The 19,491-nt window shown below is 37.6% G+C and overlaps 1 protein-coding gene across 8 annotated transcripts in view; it reads right to left on the bottom strand.

The window, feature by feature from the left end:
* Window positions 1-3,870: 3,870 nt before the first annotated feature.
* LOC120906818 (prosaposin) overlaps window positions 3,871-19,491 on the bottom strand; it is a 40,679-nt gene continuing 25,058 nt past the window's right edge. For 3 of the 8 annotated variants that reach the window (XR_005740169.1, XR_005740168.1, XR_005740172.1), the window contains 3 exons: window positions 16,080-16,454; window positions 15,586-15,992; window positions 3,871-4,100 (listed from right to left, as the gene is read on the bottom strand). Coding sequence is in view for 3 of the 8 variants with exons in the window: in XM_040318861.1 (XP_040174795.1) it covers window positions 15,643-15,992; window positions 16,080-16,454 (725 nt within the window). In the remaining 5 variants the exon portion in view is untranslated. Of the gene's footprint in view, window positions 4,101-13,376; window positions 15,498-15,581; window positions 15,993-16,079; window positions 16,455-19,491 lie in introns of those variants that run through there. The other 5 variants (XR_005740171.1, XR_005740170.1, XM_040318862.1 and 2 more) reach the window with 5 other exon arrangements.

Here is a 19,491-nt window from a genome sequence, read left to right as displayed (position 1 = left end):
TTCCCGATATACAAACTCAATATGAACATCAATCGTGGCTTGCAGAAAGAGCTATTCTTGCAGCAAAAAATGTTGGCGTCGAAGAATTATTTATTATTATTATTATTATTATTTATTTAATAATTTGTTGACCTCTAGGGTTTTACGAATGTGTTTTTATAATCTAGGGAAACATAAGGGATGAGGAGTCACGAAGACGGGAGCGGAATTAGGAAACTGGGACGTTGAAGTCGAATAGGTGATACGAATCATTGAACGCAGAAAGAGCGCGCAAGAAAGGGTCATTCTGGCCATGACGAGTTTGGCGGGAAGGAATAAGGAGCGGGGGTCGGTCACGAAGACGACGTGAGGGGGCATAGATAGGAATCGAGGATAGGAGGGCGGGAACATCCAAGTCATTGGAAAGAAGGCAGGCAATGAAATATGACTGGATGTGATAAATGCGCGTTCTTAATGTCTCTAGCCCGAGCAAACGGCATCGGATAGGATACGAAGGAATTCGATCCGATCGTCCAAGAAAACGACGGATAGCGACACGAGTGAATTTCCGCTGAATTCGTTCGATCCTATCGACCAGTGTTAGGCCGGCAGGCCACCAAACTACCGACGCATTCTCAAGTATAGGGCGGACCCAACAGCAGTACAGGGACTTGAAACACATAGGATCAGTGATCTCAGAGGACATACGAATAATGAGACCGAGCATTTTATTGGCCTTATTAAGGGTGATTTCGATGTGTTCTTGGAACGAGAGTTTCTCGTCGATCCACACTCCAAGGTCCCTTGTGACAGTAACTCTGTTAAGTACAGTGTCACAAAGAACGTAATCGTGCTCGATCTTATTGGACGAGCGGCCATATGAAATCACACAACATTTATCCGGAGACATACTAAGACCGTTAGAGTTACACCAAACATTAAAACAATCTATGTAATCCTGTACACGCGCACAATCAGTTAACGAGGTCACTGGTAGGAAAATTGTGATGTCGTCAGCGTAAAGCAAACAACCATCAGGAGGAAGAACATTAACACAATCGTTGATAAATAGTATGAAAAGTAGGGGACTAAGTACGCTGCCTTGGGGTACCCCAGAAGAGGCAATAAAAGGCTCGGAAAAACTATTTTCGACTCTGACCTTATAAGATCTACCGTAAAGGTAAGATTTAAGCCAGGATAGAAGGGCTTTGAAAGTAAACAGGCTAGCGATATAGATAGCGATTCAAAAGCTGCTTTAAAGTCGGTATATATAGTATCCACTTGAGAGCCACGCTCCATGTTGTTAAAGATCGAGGATACAAGGCACATTAGGTTAGTAGAGATTGAACGTTTTGCCATGAATCCGTGTTGATATTCTGAAATTACACTTGTAACACACGAACGAATAGACGAGTGAACAATTGACTCAAACACTTTGGAAGACGAACACAATATGGACACACCCCTATACACCCCCTAGAACATTTCTTTAATAATGTTGATGGTATCCCATCAGGACCGTCGGAAAAAGATAGTTTGAGTTTGGATAGGGCAACCAACACAGAATCAACATGAATTGAGACATTATTACACGAAATACATTCGACGGTGTATGAACAAGACAATCAGAAACATTAACTGGACTGCTGCTGGGGTCAACAAAAACACTAGAAAAATGTTTGGCAAAAAGTTTACTCGAGTCTTTGGGAGAAGAAGCGGACTCATTATTAAGGGATAGGTTGGAAGGGATGCCATTCTGTTTCTGACGCGATTTACAGAAACGCCAGAAAGACCGCGGGTTCGATCTGAATTGGACTTGCAGCCGTGCTACAAATGATGAGTAACACCATCGATTGTAGGAGCGGTATGCATTTGTAGCGTAATTATGGATACGTAAGGTGTAATGATTGCGGTTATTGTGAAAAATTCGGCGGGAACGACGTGCCTCGGCTCTCAGCGATCTGAGCGTCCTATAAACTTTCCTTTAAACTTTAAACTTTCAAATACAAGATGCATTGCCTAGTAATTTGGTTTCCTACAAATCATTTGATACAGTTTGTGATTCCCACGAAGCTGTTAATTATCCAACAGAGTTTTTGAACTCTTTAAATTTACCAGGCATGGCTCCACATTTACTCAGATTCAAAGTTGGATCATCGGTTATACTGCTAAGAATCTTGAATACACCACGTTTGTGTAATGGCACGCGACTGGTAATTAAAAGATCAATGCAAAATATTATAGAAGCAACAATTTTAAATGGAAAATTTGTCAATGAAAATGTGCTGCTACCACGCATTCCAATGATCTCAACTGATTCAACAATTGAGTTTAAGCGCGTGCAATTTCCAAACAGGCTGGCTTTTGCAATGACAAACAATAAATCCCAAGGTCAAACGATGTCTGTTTGCGATTTAGACTTACGAACATCGTGTTTTTCCCATGGACAATTATATGTGGCGTGTTCTCGCGTGGGTAAACCTTCAAATCTATACATACTAGCTAAAGACAGATTTACCAAAAATATCGTCCATTCATTAGCGCTTCGAGATTTTCATTAGAGATTCATAGTAGTTATATGTTTATGACAAGTATGTAATTATTTGCATGTAGATAATTCAATCTACGTAATTCTTCACTGTTGTACTGTTCCAAATTATGTTCTTAAACATGTTATTTGAGTAATGAACGTTAATGACATCAATGAAAACAAATAAAATGAATAAAAAATTAAATGTGAATTTAAACACCTATATTTGCAACTTAAAATACTTAATCGGCAACTAATAAAATGTTGGGTAAAACTAGGTTTACCGGGCTAGCTAGTAGTAACATAAAAATAACTATAAGTATCTGTTGATAAGCATCAAACGGTCCATTTGATCGATTTTTAGAATTTGACAGATAGTGGGTGTTGAGGAAATCGTATTCCGTTTAGCATACGTGCGCGGGTGAGAGAGAAGGAGAGAGAGAGAGGGAACTTAATCGTTGTCGCCGTGCGCTGCTCAACGAGAGAGCGCTACGCGCTGACCGAGAGAATTCTTATTAGCTTAATCAGTCGCGTTCTGAACTCTGACCCGATCAGTAGCGTTCTGATCCCCATACCAACAAGTCGCGTTCTGAACTCTGACCCGATCAGTAGTGATCCCCATACCAACAAGTCGCGTTTTGACCTCTGACACAGAAAGTAGCGTTCTGACCAATCAGTTCTAAAGTGAAATAAACTTGTGAATTAACAACATCTTACAAACATATACAGTGTTCGGACAATTAAAAGTGCATATCACATCTAACCCCCAAATCCCCCAAAGTGGGCGCTAATAGTATTTAATTAGAAAACAGACAACATCGATTGGGCCGAGGATCGGCCATCATACCGAAATATAACGAATGTACGAATGTACGAAACGAAGATCAACCGAAGAAGCGCCGAGGGGAAAGGGCATCGACCTTCGCGTCGAACGGGAACGAGAGAAAGGGTACTTAGGGAGTAGCGTTCCCTTTTTCTCGCGCATTTAAGTCCCCTTTAATTAAAGTGTTGTAAAGTTGCGGAATTTTTCGGAACGGAAAATACGAAGAATCGGAAGGTGTGCGCTGTTCTGATTCTCGAGCACGAATGCCGTTTTATTCTGACGTTTACGCCTACGATACTTAAATATTAACGTATGACCGCGAACAAGGTGTTTATATTTTTGAGGTGTATTCACATACAAGTTTCGGTTTCTACAATGTTAAAATAACTTTCGCCATTTTCTATTCGCGGCCCTATTAGTTGAGAAAAGGCTCTATTGCAGTGTTGCAACAGTAACCCAATTGTAAATAAAAATACTTACCATCTTCGGAATACATACAATGTCATCTAATAATTAACGTCAAAGTAACATAAAAAAAAAATATTTGACTCAAAATTCATTTATTCATTCAAAATTCCTTTATATCTCATTTAAATTTCAGATAATTAAGTCAAATAATGGTTGGTTAAATTGTCGATATTCCTTACCAAAGGCTAAACCAAGCATGTTAGGCACTTCTGCTTTAAATGGATAATGGAATTTCCTCCTCCTTATTCACATTGTTTCCATTCACGAACCAAGCTTGTGATCTTTACAGTTGCTTATCGACTGCATATGGAAAAGTAGAAATAAGAAGAGCATAAATAAATTAAAAAATAATATGAAATCAAAAATAAAATGATTTATATACACACACACACACACACACATATATATATATATATATATATATATATATATATATATATATATATATATATATATATATATATATATATATATATATATATATATATATATATATAAATGCAGCTTTGAAGTCAATGAAGAGATGGTATGTTATGGGTCTCTAGTTTTTCCAAGAACTGCCATATGGTAAATTTTACTTAGTTTATATGACCGGTATGATTTATCAACAAAATATAGTGCGAAACCATAATTAACTTGAGATTAATTGGGCTTGAGATGGGATAAAACTATGGACGATATCTCAGTACCCATACTGGTACCCTAAACCCTAAGGCAGAAATTGTCATGAATATTTTCGTACAGTATCTCATTGCGACGGAACAGGTGCGGTATAGAAGATAGAGGAAGACAGCCCAGTTTTTGTTCAAGCTAGGTCCAAAATGTCTCAAAGGAAAATGGGTCTTAAAAAGAGTTAAGCTTTTTTTATTTATTTTAGTTTATGTTTAAAAAAATGTTTCACGCGATAAGATACTCAATTGTTATCGATAAGGTTTAACGACTGTCGCTAGGATATACAGGGTTTTCCAAGCCACTTTAATGTTAGAATCAGATTTCAACCACGGTAAACAAATGCTGAAGGCTGCACGGCTGCAAATGCAATACGTTAAAATGTTCAATGATTGATGGTTTGTTTTCCAATGTTAACATTTGTGTTTTAACGTGCAAACAACAATTATTAAATTCATTTAAAAAAAATTGAACTAGGGTAAATGTACCTATAGTGGTGGTAGTACCAATAGTGGTGGTATAGCACTAAAAAGCGGTTCATACGGCAAATTACAAGTAATTACGTTATTTACGTTAGTGTGAAATGTTCTTTAGCCTTTTACAAAGGTTTTAAAAGTTAAATGGGACCATTCCGTTACTTAGTGACCGAAAAATCCATTATTTTGTGAAATGTGTCAATATTTTTCCAAAATCCTAAGGATTTCATAACGAAACTCATTTTTCTGTTAACGTTCTAAATGACCACATAACAACGCAATTACTAGTTTTTCAACATAACTGTTATGAAATGTTATTGTTTTACTAAAATTATTTGCCTTTTGACCATATTTATGTATTTTTAAGTGTTTTTTACCATAGTGCCATTATAGGTACACAAAACAGGCATGTTCCTATAGTGGTCCTAGTTCTAAAATCAATAAAATCAGGTAATTTTAGATTTTTTCGCCGAAATTTCTGACATGTCGTACTGTTTTCACTAAAATAAGCAACAGAAATGAGTTTTATGTAGGTAATTTACCAAAAACAGGCAAAAATTCGCTTATATGGCTGAATGAAAAATTGACTTCAAATCAAGCACACTCTTCCGGGTGTAGGTTGATGACAGGTGTGATGCAGTACTTTAGTCAATAGTTTCATCGATCAAATTTATACATTTTTTTACAATCAATTACAACGCAAGAAACCAATATTATGGCAGTAATCCTTCATATTCATATGAAAACAGCTTCGAAACTAAATTTCATTGATATTATACACTGTTTTTGATGCATCTTTGTTTACCACCACTATAGGAATACAATAAGACGACTATAGGAACCATACCACCATTATAGGTACAACGAAGCAGTCACAAAGATATGTATTTTTTCGTAAGTTTGATGTATTTCATTGTAAAAATGGTTGTGATTGCGAAGATTAGACATATTCCAATTGGTATGTGTTAAAATATTCAGAAATTGTCCTTCCTGACACTTTAAATCCATTAAAACTCATCGGCACCACTACAAATTGCACCACTATTGGTACATTTACCCTATTGATAGTACAGTGGAGCGCCGTTTATCCGGGCTTCACGGGACTTGACCTCGCCCGGATATGCGAATAACACGGATAATGAGTCAAATGATATATTTTATCACAATTACTATTAGGTTTTCTAAAAATTTCCTATTTTTTGATAAAAATAACTCAGTTTTTTATTAACTTCATGTTTTTTCAATGAGAATATTTGACATTTGCCAGGAATTATAGTGTTTTTTGTTATGACAATATGCTCTTATAACCACTTTTTCAAATATTCTCCTCATAACGCAATGTCACTTTTGTTTGAATTGTCATTTCTCAACAGCACGGATAAACGGAAAGCCGGATAAAAGGTACCCGGATAAACGGCGCTCCACTGTATTGTTCATTTGATGGTTTCCATACTGTATTCGTTGAGATGATTTACGAAACATCATTCACTGAATATTTGACGTATTGCATTTCCTTCTGTCCCATAGTGGCGACTGCCCGCCAAACTGACAGATTGAAATGGCTAAAATCGAAATTGAAAAATAGTGTTTTTCAACGATTTTGAAAAACAAAAACTTTTTGAATTGAACTGGCTTTTCAGACTTGAAATCACCCGTGCAGCCTTTAGCATTCGTTTAACGTGGTTGAAATTTTCAGTTCAAACATGGAAATGGCTTGGAAAACCCTGTAAACGATCGTCAATGAAACTACTCGATTTTTTTTGTATTTGACATTTTTCAGACGACAGTCTTAATGACTCTCGATGGCTGCATTGTCTTTTATAATTTGACGATCGTTTATTGCTAGGACACCCCGGCTATTTTATACAAAAATAAACGATTGACGATAGTCGTTACGGTTCGCGATTCCACCCAATACAAAAATATGAGAAAAAAACACACATAATTATATTTGATACTTGAATTACTGCTTTGCCCGTAGAACAAAAAAAATGGTTTAATTTGGAATTCCTAAACAAAACTATCCTGCAAATTTCTCGAATCCACGTTTTTTTTCCTCACAACTGTTCTAAAATTATTTCTTCCTGTGCCATCCACATCACATACAGTCGAACTCCTCAGAACGATTAATCCGTTCTAGTAATTTACTCGTTATACGAAAAACACGTTATGCGGGAGGCTCTTTTCCATATGATTAGTATGAAAAGTGAAATAATTGGTTCTAGGACCTCAAATGTGGTGCTTCTATTCTGGAATTAGATCAAACTTTTAAAAATATATGTAACTTAACGACGTAATGATCAGGTAATTTGGAACATAAAAAATGCTACAATTTTTCAAAACAAAGCTTGCTAAATATCCAATGCAATTAAAGTTAAAGCGATATACAGTAGAGCGTCGATTATCCGGGGCGGCTTAATCGTGAGCATTCAGTTGTTAGTTTCGTAAACAGTTGTTAAACCTATTTAAACCGGTTAGTTATTGATTAAAATCATATTTTACTAATGATTAATAGATTCATTCATAGCGAATTGATAATAAAACCAGAGCATTGTGTAATTTTTATATGAATTCGACATTTTTTGGACCATTGTTCGTGGACATCGATTAACCGGTAACCGTCCGGTCCCAAACTGCCCGAATAATCGATGTTCAACTATGTATAGTATGTATTAACAACAAGTGTGTACTTTTTTGTCCAGTACTGTATCTACTCGACTAGTACAAGTATTCCCCAATATACGCTATTAATGCAGACCGAAGGCAATAGCAGATCTTTTAACGTTTGTCGAATTTCGAGGGTTTCAGTCAAATTAAAGCTAATTTTCGTATTATTTTGCTTGAAGTGGTAGGTTTTAGCAATTAAATTCGTTATTTGATCTGATTCCAACTTGAGATTAGAATGTTTGCACATTTTAAAATGGTTTTTCAAATTCGACCGAAAAGGAATTTATTTAGAATTTGACATTCGATGTGTCAAACCAGTACAATTTGCTAAAATAACTGTCAAATTTTGAATATAGCGTATAGCATACATCGAGCATGGCGAATATCGGGGAACACCTGTACTCGATACTAGACATGGGAAAGGAGCGCGGGAATCATAAGGTTCGCTCGCTCCCATTAGTGAGCGGGCGCTCGCCGCTCTTCATTCCAGAAAAATATGGTTCGTCCGCTCGCATAGAAAAATATAAAAAAGCTCGTTTGAAATTAGTTGCCCGGAGAAAAAAAATCAAAATCTATAATACTGTTGGGCTTATACGGAATGTAAATAGCCGCATGTAAAAACAGCAAATATTATATATTGTGGTTAAAACTAAAACTCAAATAAACGTTTTTATATAAAAAAAAAACATCACAAGCTACTGTCGTCGACCCACACTGCCTATTCAAAACACACGTATAAAACATCGAAGAGCGCGAGCGCATCGTATGTGCAAAACACACAGAGAAAAACAGCCTGGCTTGCAAGTGCACTGCTTGTCCAAAATACGTAGCGAGAAGATAAGGGTAGCTCGCGAGCGGCCTGTATACCTAAAATCCATGCAGAAAAAAACTGCCTAGCTCGCGAGCGCACTGCCTATCCAAAATCCATGCAGAAAAAACAGCCTAGCTTGCGCTGCCCATCCAAAATACGTAGCGAGAAGAACAAGGTAGCTCGCGAGCGACCGGTTGGTTCAAAATCCATTCATAAAAAACAGCCTAGCTCGCGAGCGCCAATATGCATAGAGAGGTTCAAGCTAGCTTGCCAGCGCGCTGCCTGGACAAAATACGTAGTGAAAAGAGAAGGGGCGCTCGCGAGTAGTGTTGGGTCAAGTAGCTCTTTTGCAAGAGCGGAGCGCACCGCTCTCGCTCTCTACAGCCCAAGCGAGTCAACACGCTCGAAAGTGATAAGGAAAGTAGAATATGAAGTAGCCTTCTACTTCCCGTTCTACTTTGGTTGCTTAAAATCAGAAGAATGTAGAACATGTGGGTTCCAGGAAAGAGCAAAAAAAATGAGTTCTCGCGTGTACACCACATACACGCACGCGACGACTCACTCACGCTTACGTTATTGTTCTACGCCCCTCCCCCTTCTCACTCGCCCCACAGATCTATATTTAGAACATCACTCACTTCCATCGACGGCGGTCGATGTGACGATATGTGTCGTCGCGTGTGTGTTGTCGATTTGATTTGTCTCTGACTTGGAGCGTCGGCGTTCCGATTGAACTATCGCGACTTTGATCAGTGCGCGCGGTTAAAACGACCTTTAGCATTGTGTTGTACGTAGCGTGCGCGCCAAAATTGTAAGAGTGCGCGGAGAGTGAATGTGGTTTTTTGGGGGTGGGGGAATGAGATACAGAGACCAATTTCGCTACACATTAACACATACATTCTCACTGCACGGGTTGAACTGCCAATACTCAGTTCTGAGAGAATATACTCGAGCGCTCTTGCATGAGTGCAAGCAAACGCGGTATAGTCGATAGAGCGAGACAAACGATTATTTTGCTTTGAGCTTTCTACTTTTGTCCCGTTGGGAGTGTGCGGTGTGCTTGAGGTACAGTATCGGACAAAATGATAGGGCCCTTTTTTCATCGCACCGTGCACTTATTTTACCACGTAACTTGTGTGTGTGTGTGTGTGTGTGTGTGTGTGTGTGTGTGTGTGTGTGTGTGTGTGTGTGTGTGTGTGTGTGTGTGTGTGTGTGTGTGTGTGTGTGTGTGTGTGTTTGTGTGTGTGTGTGTGTGTGTGTGTGTGTGTTTGTGTGTGTGTGAGTGTATAGGAGAAAGAGAGTGTGCTTTTTAATGTGTATTTGCGAATGCGCGGGTTTGTGTCTGCAGAAACGTAGCTTGAAAGTATTATGATAATCAGGCCTATTATATTGCGTTCGGCATTCGAGAAGATTCACTCGCACGTTCATTATGTTCATTTTCGTATCGTTTTGCTAGCGACGTTCCGCTTCGAGTAACTCATCGGCAGATTCGAGTCCACGAAGTAAAAATCGGTACCGTATTGCTCGAACAAGAAGGTGCATTCGAGAGATTTTCTGCCGACAGCTAAAGCTGTCGGGAACGCGCAAATTAGAGGAATTAAAGGAATTGAAATTGTCGAAATTTTTTGATATAACGATGAAAAATTATGAAAAAAAGGAATATGACGAATATTATGTATAATATATATATATATATATATATATATATATATATATATATATATATATATATATATATATATATATATATATATATATATATATATATATATATATATATATATATATATATATATATATATATATATATATATATATATATATATATATATATGTGGTGGGCTAGCCATGTTGTACGCATGGAAACGGACGACCCAGCCCGTAAAGTCTTTTTAGGCCGTCCACAAGGACAGAGGAGGCGTGGTAGGCCCAAATTGAGGTGGCAAGATGGCGTGGAGGCGTCCGCCATTAAGGCCGGGATAACGGACTGGCAGACGAAGGCGCGAGACCGTGAGCGGTTTCGGACACTCCTGAGACAGGCCAAGACCGCAAAGCGGTTGTAGCGCCGGATAAGTAAGTAAGTATATGTGGGGGGGCTTTGTGTTTGTGTGAGTGTTAGGTTGAATTAAATTGTTTAAAAAGTTATTCTCTTCTGTACATTTTTCATACATGTTTTTAGACCCACCGAATAATACACTTCGATGGCCTGCTCAATACTCAATTTGTATTTCGTTGGCTGGCGTGTTGTTATACAGCAATTACCCTGATTGTTAATTCTTGACCTCAACCATTATTGTTAACCATTATCGGTTTAAGCATTTTTAAATTCATTTTGACTGTATCCGTTGTTCAACACCATTATGATTTTAAAATTACATGATTCAACAAAATTTACAAATGTTTTGTTGTGTATTTGCTGATTCATTTTTTTAAGAGAAGACACATATGTTTCTTAGTTTTGATTCTATGAAACGATACAAGGTAATACAATTTGAATCCCTCAACCCTTATGTAAATGCATCCTGAAGATGACGTTCATAACAGATACAATTGTTTCAATAACAATGGCAAGTACACATTTGCGGTTCACCGTTAGCATTTAATTTCGCTTAAACCCAAGTTATTTCGAAGTGATTTATGTTAATACGGAATCATGTAAGTAACTTTTTTTTGTTTCAAAACATGAGTGTTCACAATTATCTTATACTTTACAGGGAGACTCGGACAAACAAAGCACATTTGGATAAAATGGTTGAAACGATGGAAAGTGCTCCTCTAATTGCACGAGCACTTTTCAAAGGAGACCAGACAGCGTTCTGGATGGATTTATAAGAGCAGTTAAACAGCCTCGGTCCCAATCAAGGATTGTGCGGCATGGAAAAAGGTAAATTTTCTAGAAAACTGTTAAAAGCATTTCCAAACTACTCCTTTGAATCATGTTTGAACACGTTCAGCCCGGCGCTGATTTTAATCCGTTCCGTATCCGGCGAAAGTTAATAAAAACATTCCGTTCCGCCGGCTGCCATTGATTTCGGCAGAGTACAGTTGTGCGCAATATTTGTTGTTTCCTTAGCATTAGACCAATATCAGGCCCCAGGGCCTGCCACCGTTGACGGAAAAGCTTATTGACAGGTTCTGGGGCCTGTCATCGGGCTGAACGTGTTAAACATGCGCTATTGTGAGTGTTACCTATGGCGAAAGACTTCCTATTCGTACAATCATTCATAGCACATGATATGAAATCAAATAAGGATTGAATATTCCCTGCTGTTTGTATTACAATTATAATTTATTATATTTTTAGGTGTGGTTCGATTACAAATGTTCCGCTAAGAAAAAACTGCGAGAAAACCATGCACAACTTACAGGAACAGGAGGAGGTCCATACAGATTCTTTCTGAAAAATTCTTTCTGACAATGAGGAAAAAGTAGCTGCTTTAACTAAATGGAAGATTACGGTGGATGGAAACAGGACAAGAGATTGGGGAATCCCACAATCATCACTATCCTCTGCCATCATCAATACAGAAGAAAATCCCTCTTACATGGCGACAACCTCACAAACCCAATCACAAACTCGACCGCAAAAAAGCATTTCATCTGCATCATCAACACCTCATCAAAGCACATCACAAAATATTGAACCTGCGAAGGAAGACGAGATAGCTATACCTGTTACCTCAATAAAAAAATCGGATTCTGTCTCTAGGGAACGGCCTGCGCGCAAACGCACAGCTAGTCCAGCTAGTACAGCTTCAATAGAATTGGTCCGACAAAATGCCCAGCTACTCGAAGTATTACAACGCGTTGTTTTATCATTGGAGACGCATAACGATCTAATGCGCAAATTAATAGAAACGTTGGACAAGAACAAATAATATAATTTGATAAAATCATATAACGAAATACTGTGAACTAATATGAGCTTTATATAGATTTAGCACATGATGAGATTAAAATGAAAAAAATAAAAAAATAAATAAAAATCTTTTTTTCTTGTTGTATTCAAACATTACATCTTTAATAATCATCTTCGTCTAATTGTAGGTTGTTAGCAATACACATGTTATGAAGTGCGCAACAGACATTTATTATGACTCCACACTTCTCTGGATCATAGTGAAGTTGTCTTGCGCCTAGTAGACATCTATACCTATTCTTAAGGACACCAATTGTCCTTTCCAGAATCCCTCTTCCTTGCACATGCTTTGTGTTAAAGTCTGGATCTTGAGTGGGTGTAACTAACCAATGCTTCCTGGGATATGCAGAATCGGCTGTAAGAACAAGTCTTCTTATATTTATGCTCGTAACAGGTTGAAATACGCGACTTCCCACTGTCATATTTTGATTTAAAAAAATTATCAATACCGCATACGGCCCATATGTGTGCATCATGATTTGAACCACTAAAACGTGCGTTAACATATCGTATTTTTTGTTTATCATCACAAATCTAAAATAGAAAGACAGTTCAACTTGAGCAATAACTAGCAAGATAGTATCCATATCTTTTTCTAAATACCATTAATACGTTTAGGCTATAGAAGCCTTTGCGGTTATAATGCAAATCTTTGTCGTTTTTAGGTGCGGTGATTTTAATGTGGGTGCCGTCCACGCAGCCAATTATTCCAGGGATACTGCTCTTTCTATAAAAATACATACGAGCTTCTTGTTGTTCTTGCTCATTCATTTCGATGGATATCCATTGAGGACACAATGTAAATTCCATTATTTCAAGAGTTTCATCAAAAAGCTTCGAAAACGTCGATTGGCATACTGGCGGATTGAAATCTTGCCCTACTCCATGTTGTTAGCTACCTTCAGCAAGAAACCTTAATGTTGTTGCCAGTTTATGCTTTATTTGTATTACCTTGCTGGTAGCTGAGTTGAAATGCGGTTCAATTGCACTAAGGATCACATTGAAGATATCCTTAGTAATACGAATTTTTTTTTGAACCTGCGTAAAATACAAACATATTTAATTAAAACAAATTCTAATGAATGCCCAAACCAAACTTACGCTGGATCCGGCAGATCTAGAGGATCAGAAGCTGTTGGCACGATATCGACCTCGTACGAGATCTGTCAGGCGAATGTTGACATATATCGAGCTATCTTGATAATAGCTCGAATAAGTCGCAATAAATCCCTCAGATGGCGCTATACAGATACAGACAAGGACGAAAATACGAGACAGCTAGATCTCCAACATTAGGGCCAATTAGGAAATAGTTCATCTACGGTCAACTTAAGGGCAAACGAGGTCAAGGAGATCAGCTGATCGAGTAAAATGCCGCCATCGTAAAAGGGACAGTAGCAAACTTACATAGAAAGAAGAAAGACTATTTTTTGAACTGTGCAGCGAAAACCCTATACGCGAGAGCCAGTTACAAGAAAGTCTGCAAAGCTACCGAAAATAAACGGATTGTTACCAGGCGTAACAACAGAAGCATTTCTCAACAATCAACGATGCACACTTAAATTACGAACCGGCTCATTTTCACTATTATCATTATCATTTACACTATGTTCAACAACATACGCATTAATCATGATGAAAAGTTCTATCGCTTCAGTTCGTTTACAAACGCTTTGCCTCAATGCTTGCTTCGCTATTTTCAAAATGACAGCTGTGGACAGCCGGCAAAAAGTCGACGAAACTTTCATCGGCTCGAATGGTGAACACGATACCAAATTTTCTCCCGTTCGACTCGAGTGCTTCCGACGGAATCGAAAGTCATTCGAGTAAAATAATAGGCTTGAATGTGTGTTCGCATAACGACTTTTAATTTGTATCGCATACCCTTTTGACAGTTCTTATTGCCCAGATGCCTTATTCTAGCAAATTTTAACTCTGGTTAATTTTTAACGACTGTTAACTTTAAACCATTTCTTTCGCGATGCCAGCTATTATAAGACAAGTCAATAAAATTTGAATATACATTTAAATGCTTACACATTAATAATACACCCTAGCCCTGAAAAGAAAGAGGTACGCAGTTTCTGCGTTCCCGAGGAATCTGCGTATCTCGAATATCCGCGTAAGTCGAATTTCACGATTTTCGGCTAAAATAAGTTGATTACTCGGTAATGTTCATTCAATATAACAGTTAGTACTTTTATGTTAGTACTTTTATATTAAGACTTTTATACACATATTCATTTTTTGATACGATTCTTGCTGAGTATTCTGATATTGGTGCCCTTTCCGTTTTAAGTTTGTATCTTAAAATTTCAACCTGTCAGCTGTTTTCATGGTATAGCTGTTCGAGCAGCTATCTTAGTGGGTATAATATACAAGCCCTTTCCGTTTTAACTTTGTACGTTGATATTTCAACCTGTCAGCTGTTTTCAATGTACAGCTGTTCGAGCAGCTATCTAAGTGGGTATAATATACAGGTGGGCTTATCCCAAGGTGTATGTATTTAAAAGGCTGATTTTCGCTTATCGCTTATTTTTCCTAAAGAAGTCTTTTAGAATGTTTTGTGTGTTCGTCAAGCCTTACGAATGCTTGTTTGAACAAAAGTTTTCATCCATCCTGGCAAAAAGTGATATTCAAGTTTGGTTATAAAAACATGCTATGAAACCACCTGGACTACATACACTTTGGTTCTAGATTCCATCACCTGATCTCTTCAATGCACCTTGGGATACAGAAAACACGCCATTTTTTAGAAAAAGTGCCAGAATCTAATTCTAGCTTCGAGGCTAGGCTAGAATAATCTAGACTGAAAATTGCTGGCTAGTTTTATGTGTGGTTTTGTATGGAGTGTTTACATGATTTCAGCCTCCAACTGTCAAACTCCATACAAAAAACTAACTAGAATCGTGAAGGGCTCCATTTTGGGCTTTTAAGAGGATTAAATTTATCAGCAAAAAATTAATTTATACTACATTGTACAATTATTGAAGCATATTGCACAGATTTGACATTTGATCTGTCAAATTAAGAAAACCGCGTATCTCCGAAACCGCGTAAGTCGAGAACCGCGTAACTTGGAAACAGACTGTTAATGCTTGTTTCAGCTCGTTTTGATTGCTGTTACCACCAAAGAAATATGTTTAATTCCTGATCTATGCAATTTAAATAAAAAAAAACGCAGAAGTTTAAAAACTGATACTGATAAAAAGAGATGAAATAAGAAATAACACCCAAACTTACCTTGCACTTTAGTGCATTACATTTATTTTTCCGCCAGGATGCCGATCCCAAACTACATTAGTTTATTCTGACTAACATAGTTTCCTCATTTTCTACACGCGCTTTAAAAGATTGATCCACAGCATGCTCGTCTGAAGCGAATTCTGGAAGTGTCAGCAGTGTTGACTTACTGCACATATTGATGTTAATGCACACGTATTCCTTTCGAACGGAATGCTTCAGCTGGTACATCATATTCATACCATACATAGTGAACAGCTTCTCACACAGTGTGAAGTAATCTCCCTGAAGTGAATTACAAACACTATTCACATTGTTCATTACATGGCCTTTTATGTCATCGTTAGCCATCAATTCATAAAGATTTTTAACAACGCCGTGGCAAACAGCGCATTTTACAATTTCAACTAAAGAATTTAAAAGCAATTGAATAAATCGAGAAGTATTATTATTTACATTTCACAAGTTAAGTTTTTCTGTTAAAAATAACTTACGTTCAGATTGCTTTAAGCGACTTAGTTGTTCTTTACATAAATCCAGTTGGGTGCAAATTGCTTTAGGTGGTAACGTCTGCAGGAATTTGATGATGAACTCGCCATATTGATCGATCAATTTGTCGCATTGTTTGGTAATTGTGCCTGGCATCTTATCACAAACGGTTCGAACAGCGTTTTCGATTTCAGTACGAGTTTTATTGTCAGCTAGTTCCGATTCTAGCTTGACCATTATGAATTCACAGATTGCACACTGAGCTGGTTGATTCTTCTCCAAACCTGTATCGACACGCTTTGATGAAATCAAAAAATCCTTAGTAAATTTTATGACTCCATCTTCCCCGAAGTATTCGAATAGCGCCTCATCTATTACTACTGGATGAATAAAATCAATCACCAAAAATGCAAAAAAAAAAATTAGTTTAAAATATTTGCCTGATTGGTAAAAAAACAACTAAATCTTATAAATTAAACTGATATTTTCTATCACAGTAATTAGGGTAAATGTACCAATAGTGGTGCAATTTGCAGTGGTACCGATGTGTTTTAATGGATTTAAAGTGTCAGGAAGGACAATTTCTGAATATATTATTTTTTACACATATGTTTTGGAATATGTTTTATCTTCGCAATCACAACCATTTTTACCATGAAATACATCAAATATACGAAAAAATACATATTTTTGTGACTGCTTCGTTGTACCTATAATGGTGGTATGGTTTCTATAGTCGTCGTATTGTGTTCCTATAGTGGTGGTAAACAAAGATGCATCAAAAACGGTGTATAATATCAATGAAACTATTGACAAAAGTACGTGATGCAGTACCTGTCGTCAACAGTACCACCCGGAAGAGTGTGCTTGATTTGAAGTCATTTTTTCAATCAGCCAGATAAGCGAATTTTTGCCTGTTTTTGGTAAATTACCTACATAAAACTCATTTCTGTTGCTTATTTTAGTGAAAACAGTACGACATGTCAGAAATTTCGGCGAAAAAATCTAAAATTACCTGATTTTATTGATTTTAGAACTAGGACCACTATAGGAACATGCCTGTTTTGTGTACCTACAATGGCACTATGGTAAAAAAACACTTAAAAATGCATAAATATGGTCAAAAGGCAAATAATTTTAATAAAACAATAAGATTACATAACAGTTGTGTTGTAAACCTAGTAATTGCGTGGTTATGTGGTCGTTTAGAACGTTAACAAAAAAATGAGTTTCGTTATGAAATCCTAAGGATTTTGGAAAAATGTTGACACATTTCACAAAATAATGGATTTTTCGGTCACTAAGTAACGGAATGGTCCCATTTAACTTGTAAACCCTTTGTAAAAGGCTAAAGAACATTTCACACTAACTTAAATAACTTAATTACTTTTAATTTGCCCTATGAACCGCATTTTAGAGTAATAGCACCACTATTGGTACTACCACCACTATAGGTACATTTACCCTACACCCATTTCCAAAAACATTCAAATCTTGTCGCGATTGAAACGAATCGCTGACCGCATGCTTCGAATTGGATACCACTACGATCGAATGCGTTCCGCTAACACAGGATTGTTGACAGTTTAAAAATGTCTTATGAATTCGAAACACAAAAATGCTATTTATACTGCAAGCCGATGTTTCTTCATGCTTCATTTTGTCAAAACAAATGGAACACTGTAGGATGTCATAAATAAAAGCATAAAAGGATAAATAAAAGCTCTCAAAAATCATTTGAATTAGTAAAACCTTGAGTTTTTGCAAATACCAATGCAAACATAGGGTAGATAGGATAGTAGTATGTTATTCAAAGCAGGCGGTATGCGATTTAAGGCAAACGGTGTGAGATTCGAACGTAACTGGAAAAAGGGAGTATAGTAGAACCCCTCAAAACGAGTACCCCTTATAACGAGATTTTCACATAACGAGCAAAACTAAATACTCTACAAATACTCCACTTAAAACGATCAATCCGGCACTGATTTTCATCAGCCTTTCTTTCCGCCGGCATCTAGAACGCAAGCAGTGGATTTTGATCCAAACATGTACACAGAAAAAATGAGTTTTTTTGCTATAATTTCAACTCTACTCTGTTCATCAATACAAAACATCAGGTGTGTGGGTTGAGGTTTTTATCAATTGCAATAATTCTTTGAACACCATTCTTTTATCTCCACACTGCTGTTATCCATGCGATTTAAATACAGTTACGGCATACGGAAAAGTTTACTGGGGAAAAGTTTACAAGAAAGTGTTTTAGTTTACCCTGGGGCCTGCCACCGGGCTGAACGAGTTAACGAGTAAAATCTCGCATAACGAGCAATTTTATTATTGTTTCCGAGGAGAAATCGCGATATCTTCAATTATTTCATAATAAGAAACGTTAAATAAGAAGCTATTTCCGAAAGGGTTAGTGTATTAGTATGAAGGAAAAGTGTAAGGGAGGTGACACATTAACACCCACTGCAGGGGGAGCATCAGCTTTTTGCTCCCTCTCAAAAAATAAGTCCAAAATAGTCTGAGTTTGGGTACCAGTACGGGGGATACTGTGATAGGGCCCCATCTCAGGTCCATAGTTTTACCCATTCATCGCGTTTTGGTCGTTTGGACTCTACTACTCGTTTGTACTCTACGTTTCTAACCGCTTGCGCGGCGCTGGATGCGCGGATCAGCTGTTACCCCCTATCTCGTGTTTGTTTCGGTTTGCGCTGCGCTGTTGCCACACTTTGCGCGTTGCGCTGTACACACCCTCGTTTCTTTCGTTGCGCGTTGTGCGTTGTTCACATAGATTTGCTGCGTAATAAAATCGCATGCATCGAAATAAAACTTAAACACATCAAAATCGGTTGATATTTTAACACTTTATTGCAACTTAAGGCACAGTTCCACACATAGCTAACCACAATCTTGCCACATAACCACATATTTTTTATATTAAATAATAAAAAAAATCGTCACTTCAAGCACCCGCCTTACTGCCTATATCCAGTTGTTTATGTTGAATACTGTAAAGAAGCATTGAAAAAAGCAGCATAATTTACATATTCATGTTGAATTATGAAAGATTATCGCAGCTTTATTTCAATGCTCACAACACACCATCAATTGAAAATACGGCCGAGGCCGTAATAATGTGAATTGAAATATATCATACTTCAACACTTCACTTCAAATCACATCGAGCTCTCAGGACTTAGGCTAAAACGCGCGCGGCCTCACACTGCGAATGCTTGAGCTGTCGAGCGATGTTGTGTGGTAGCAAGAAAGGAATCGCACGAAGAACACTCGCTGCACTAGTGCGAGCGAGACACCGACACCAGCAGGCCGCTGCGAGAAAACCAAACGGAGCGCGCTGGCTGACACTGCTTCTAGACGACCCAAAAAATCTTCCGCGACACTTTCTATCTGTCAAAC

This window comes from Anopheles arabiensis, chromosome X (assembly GCF_016920715.1).
Source record: "Anopheles arabiensis isolate DONGOLA chromosome X, AaraD3, whole genome shotgun sequence".
Taxonomy (NCBI): Eukaryota; Metazoa; Arthropoda; class Insecta; order Diptera; family Culicidae; genus Anopheles; species Anopheles arabiensis.
This window is presented reverse-complemented; position numbering and strand designations above follow the sequence as displayed.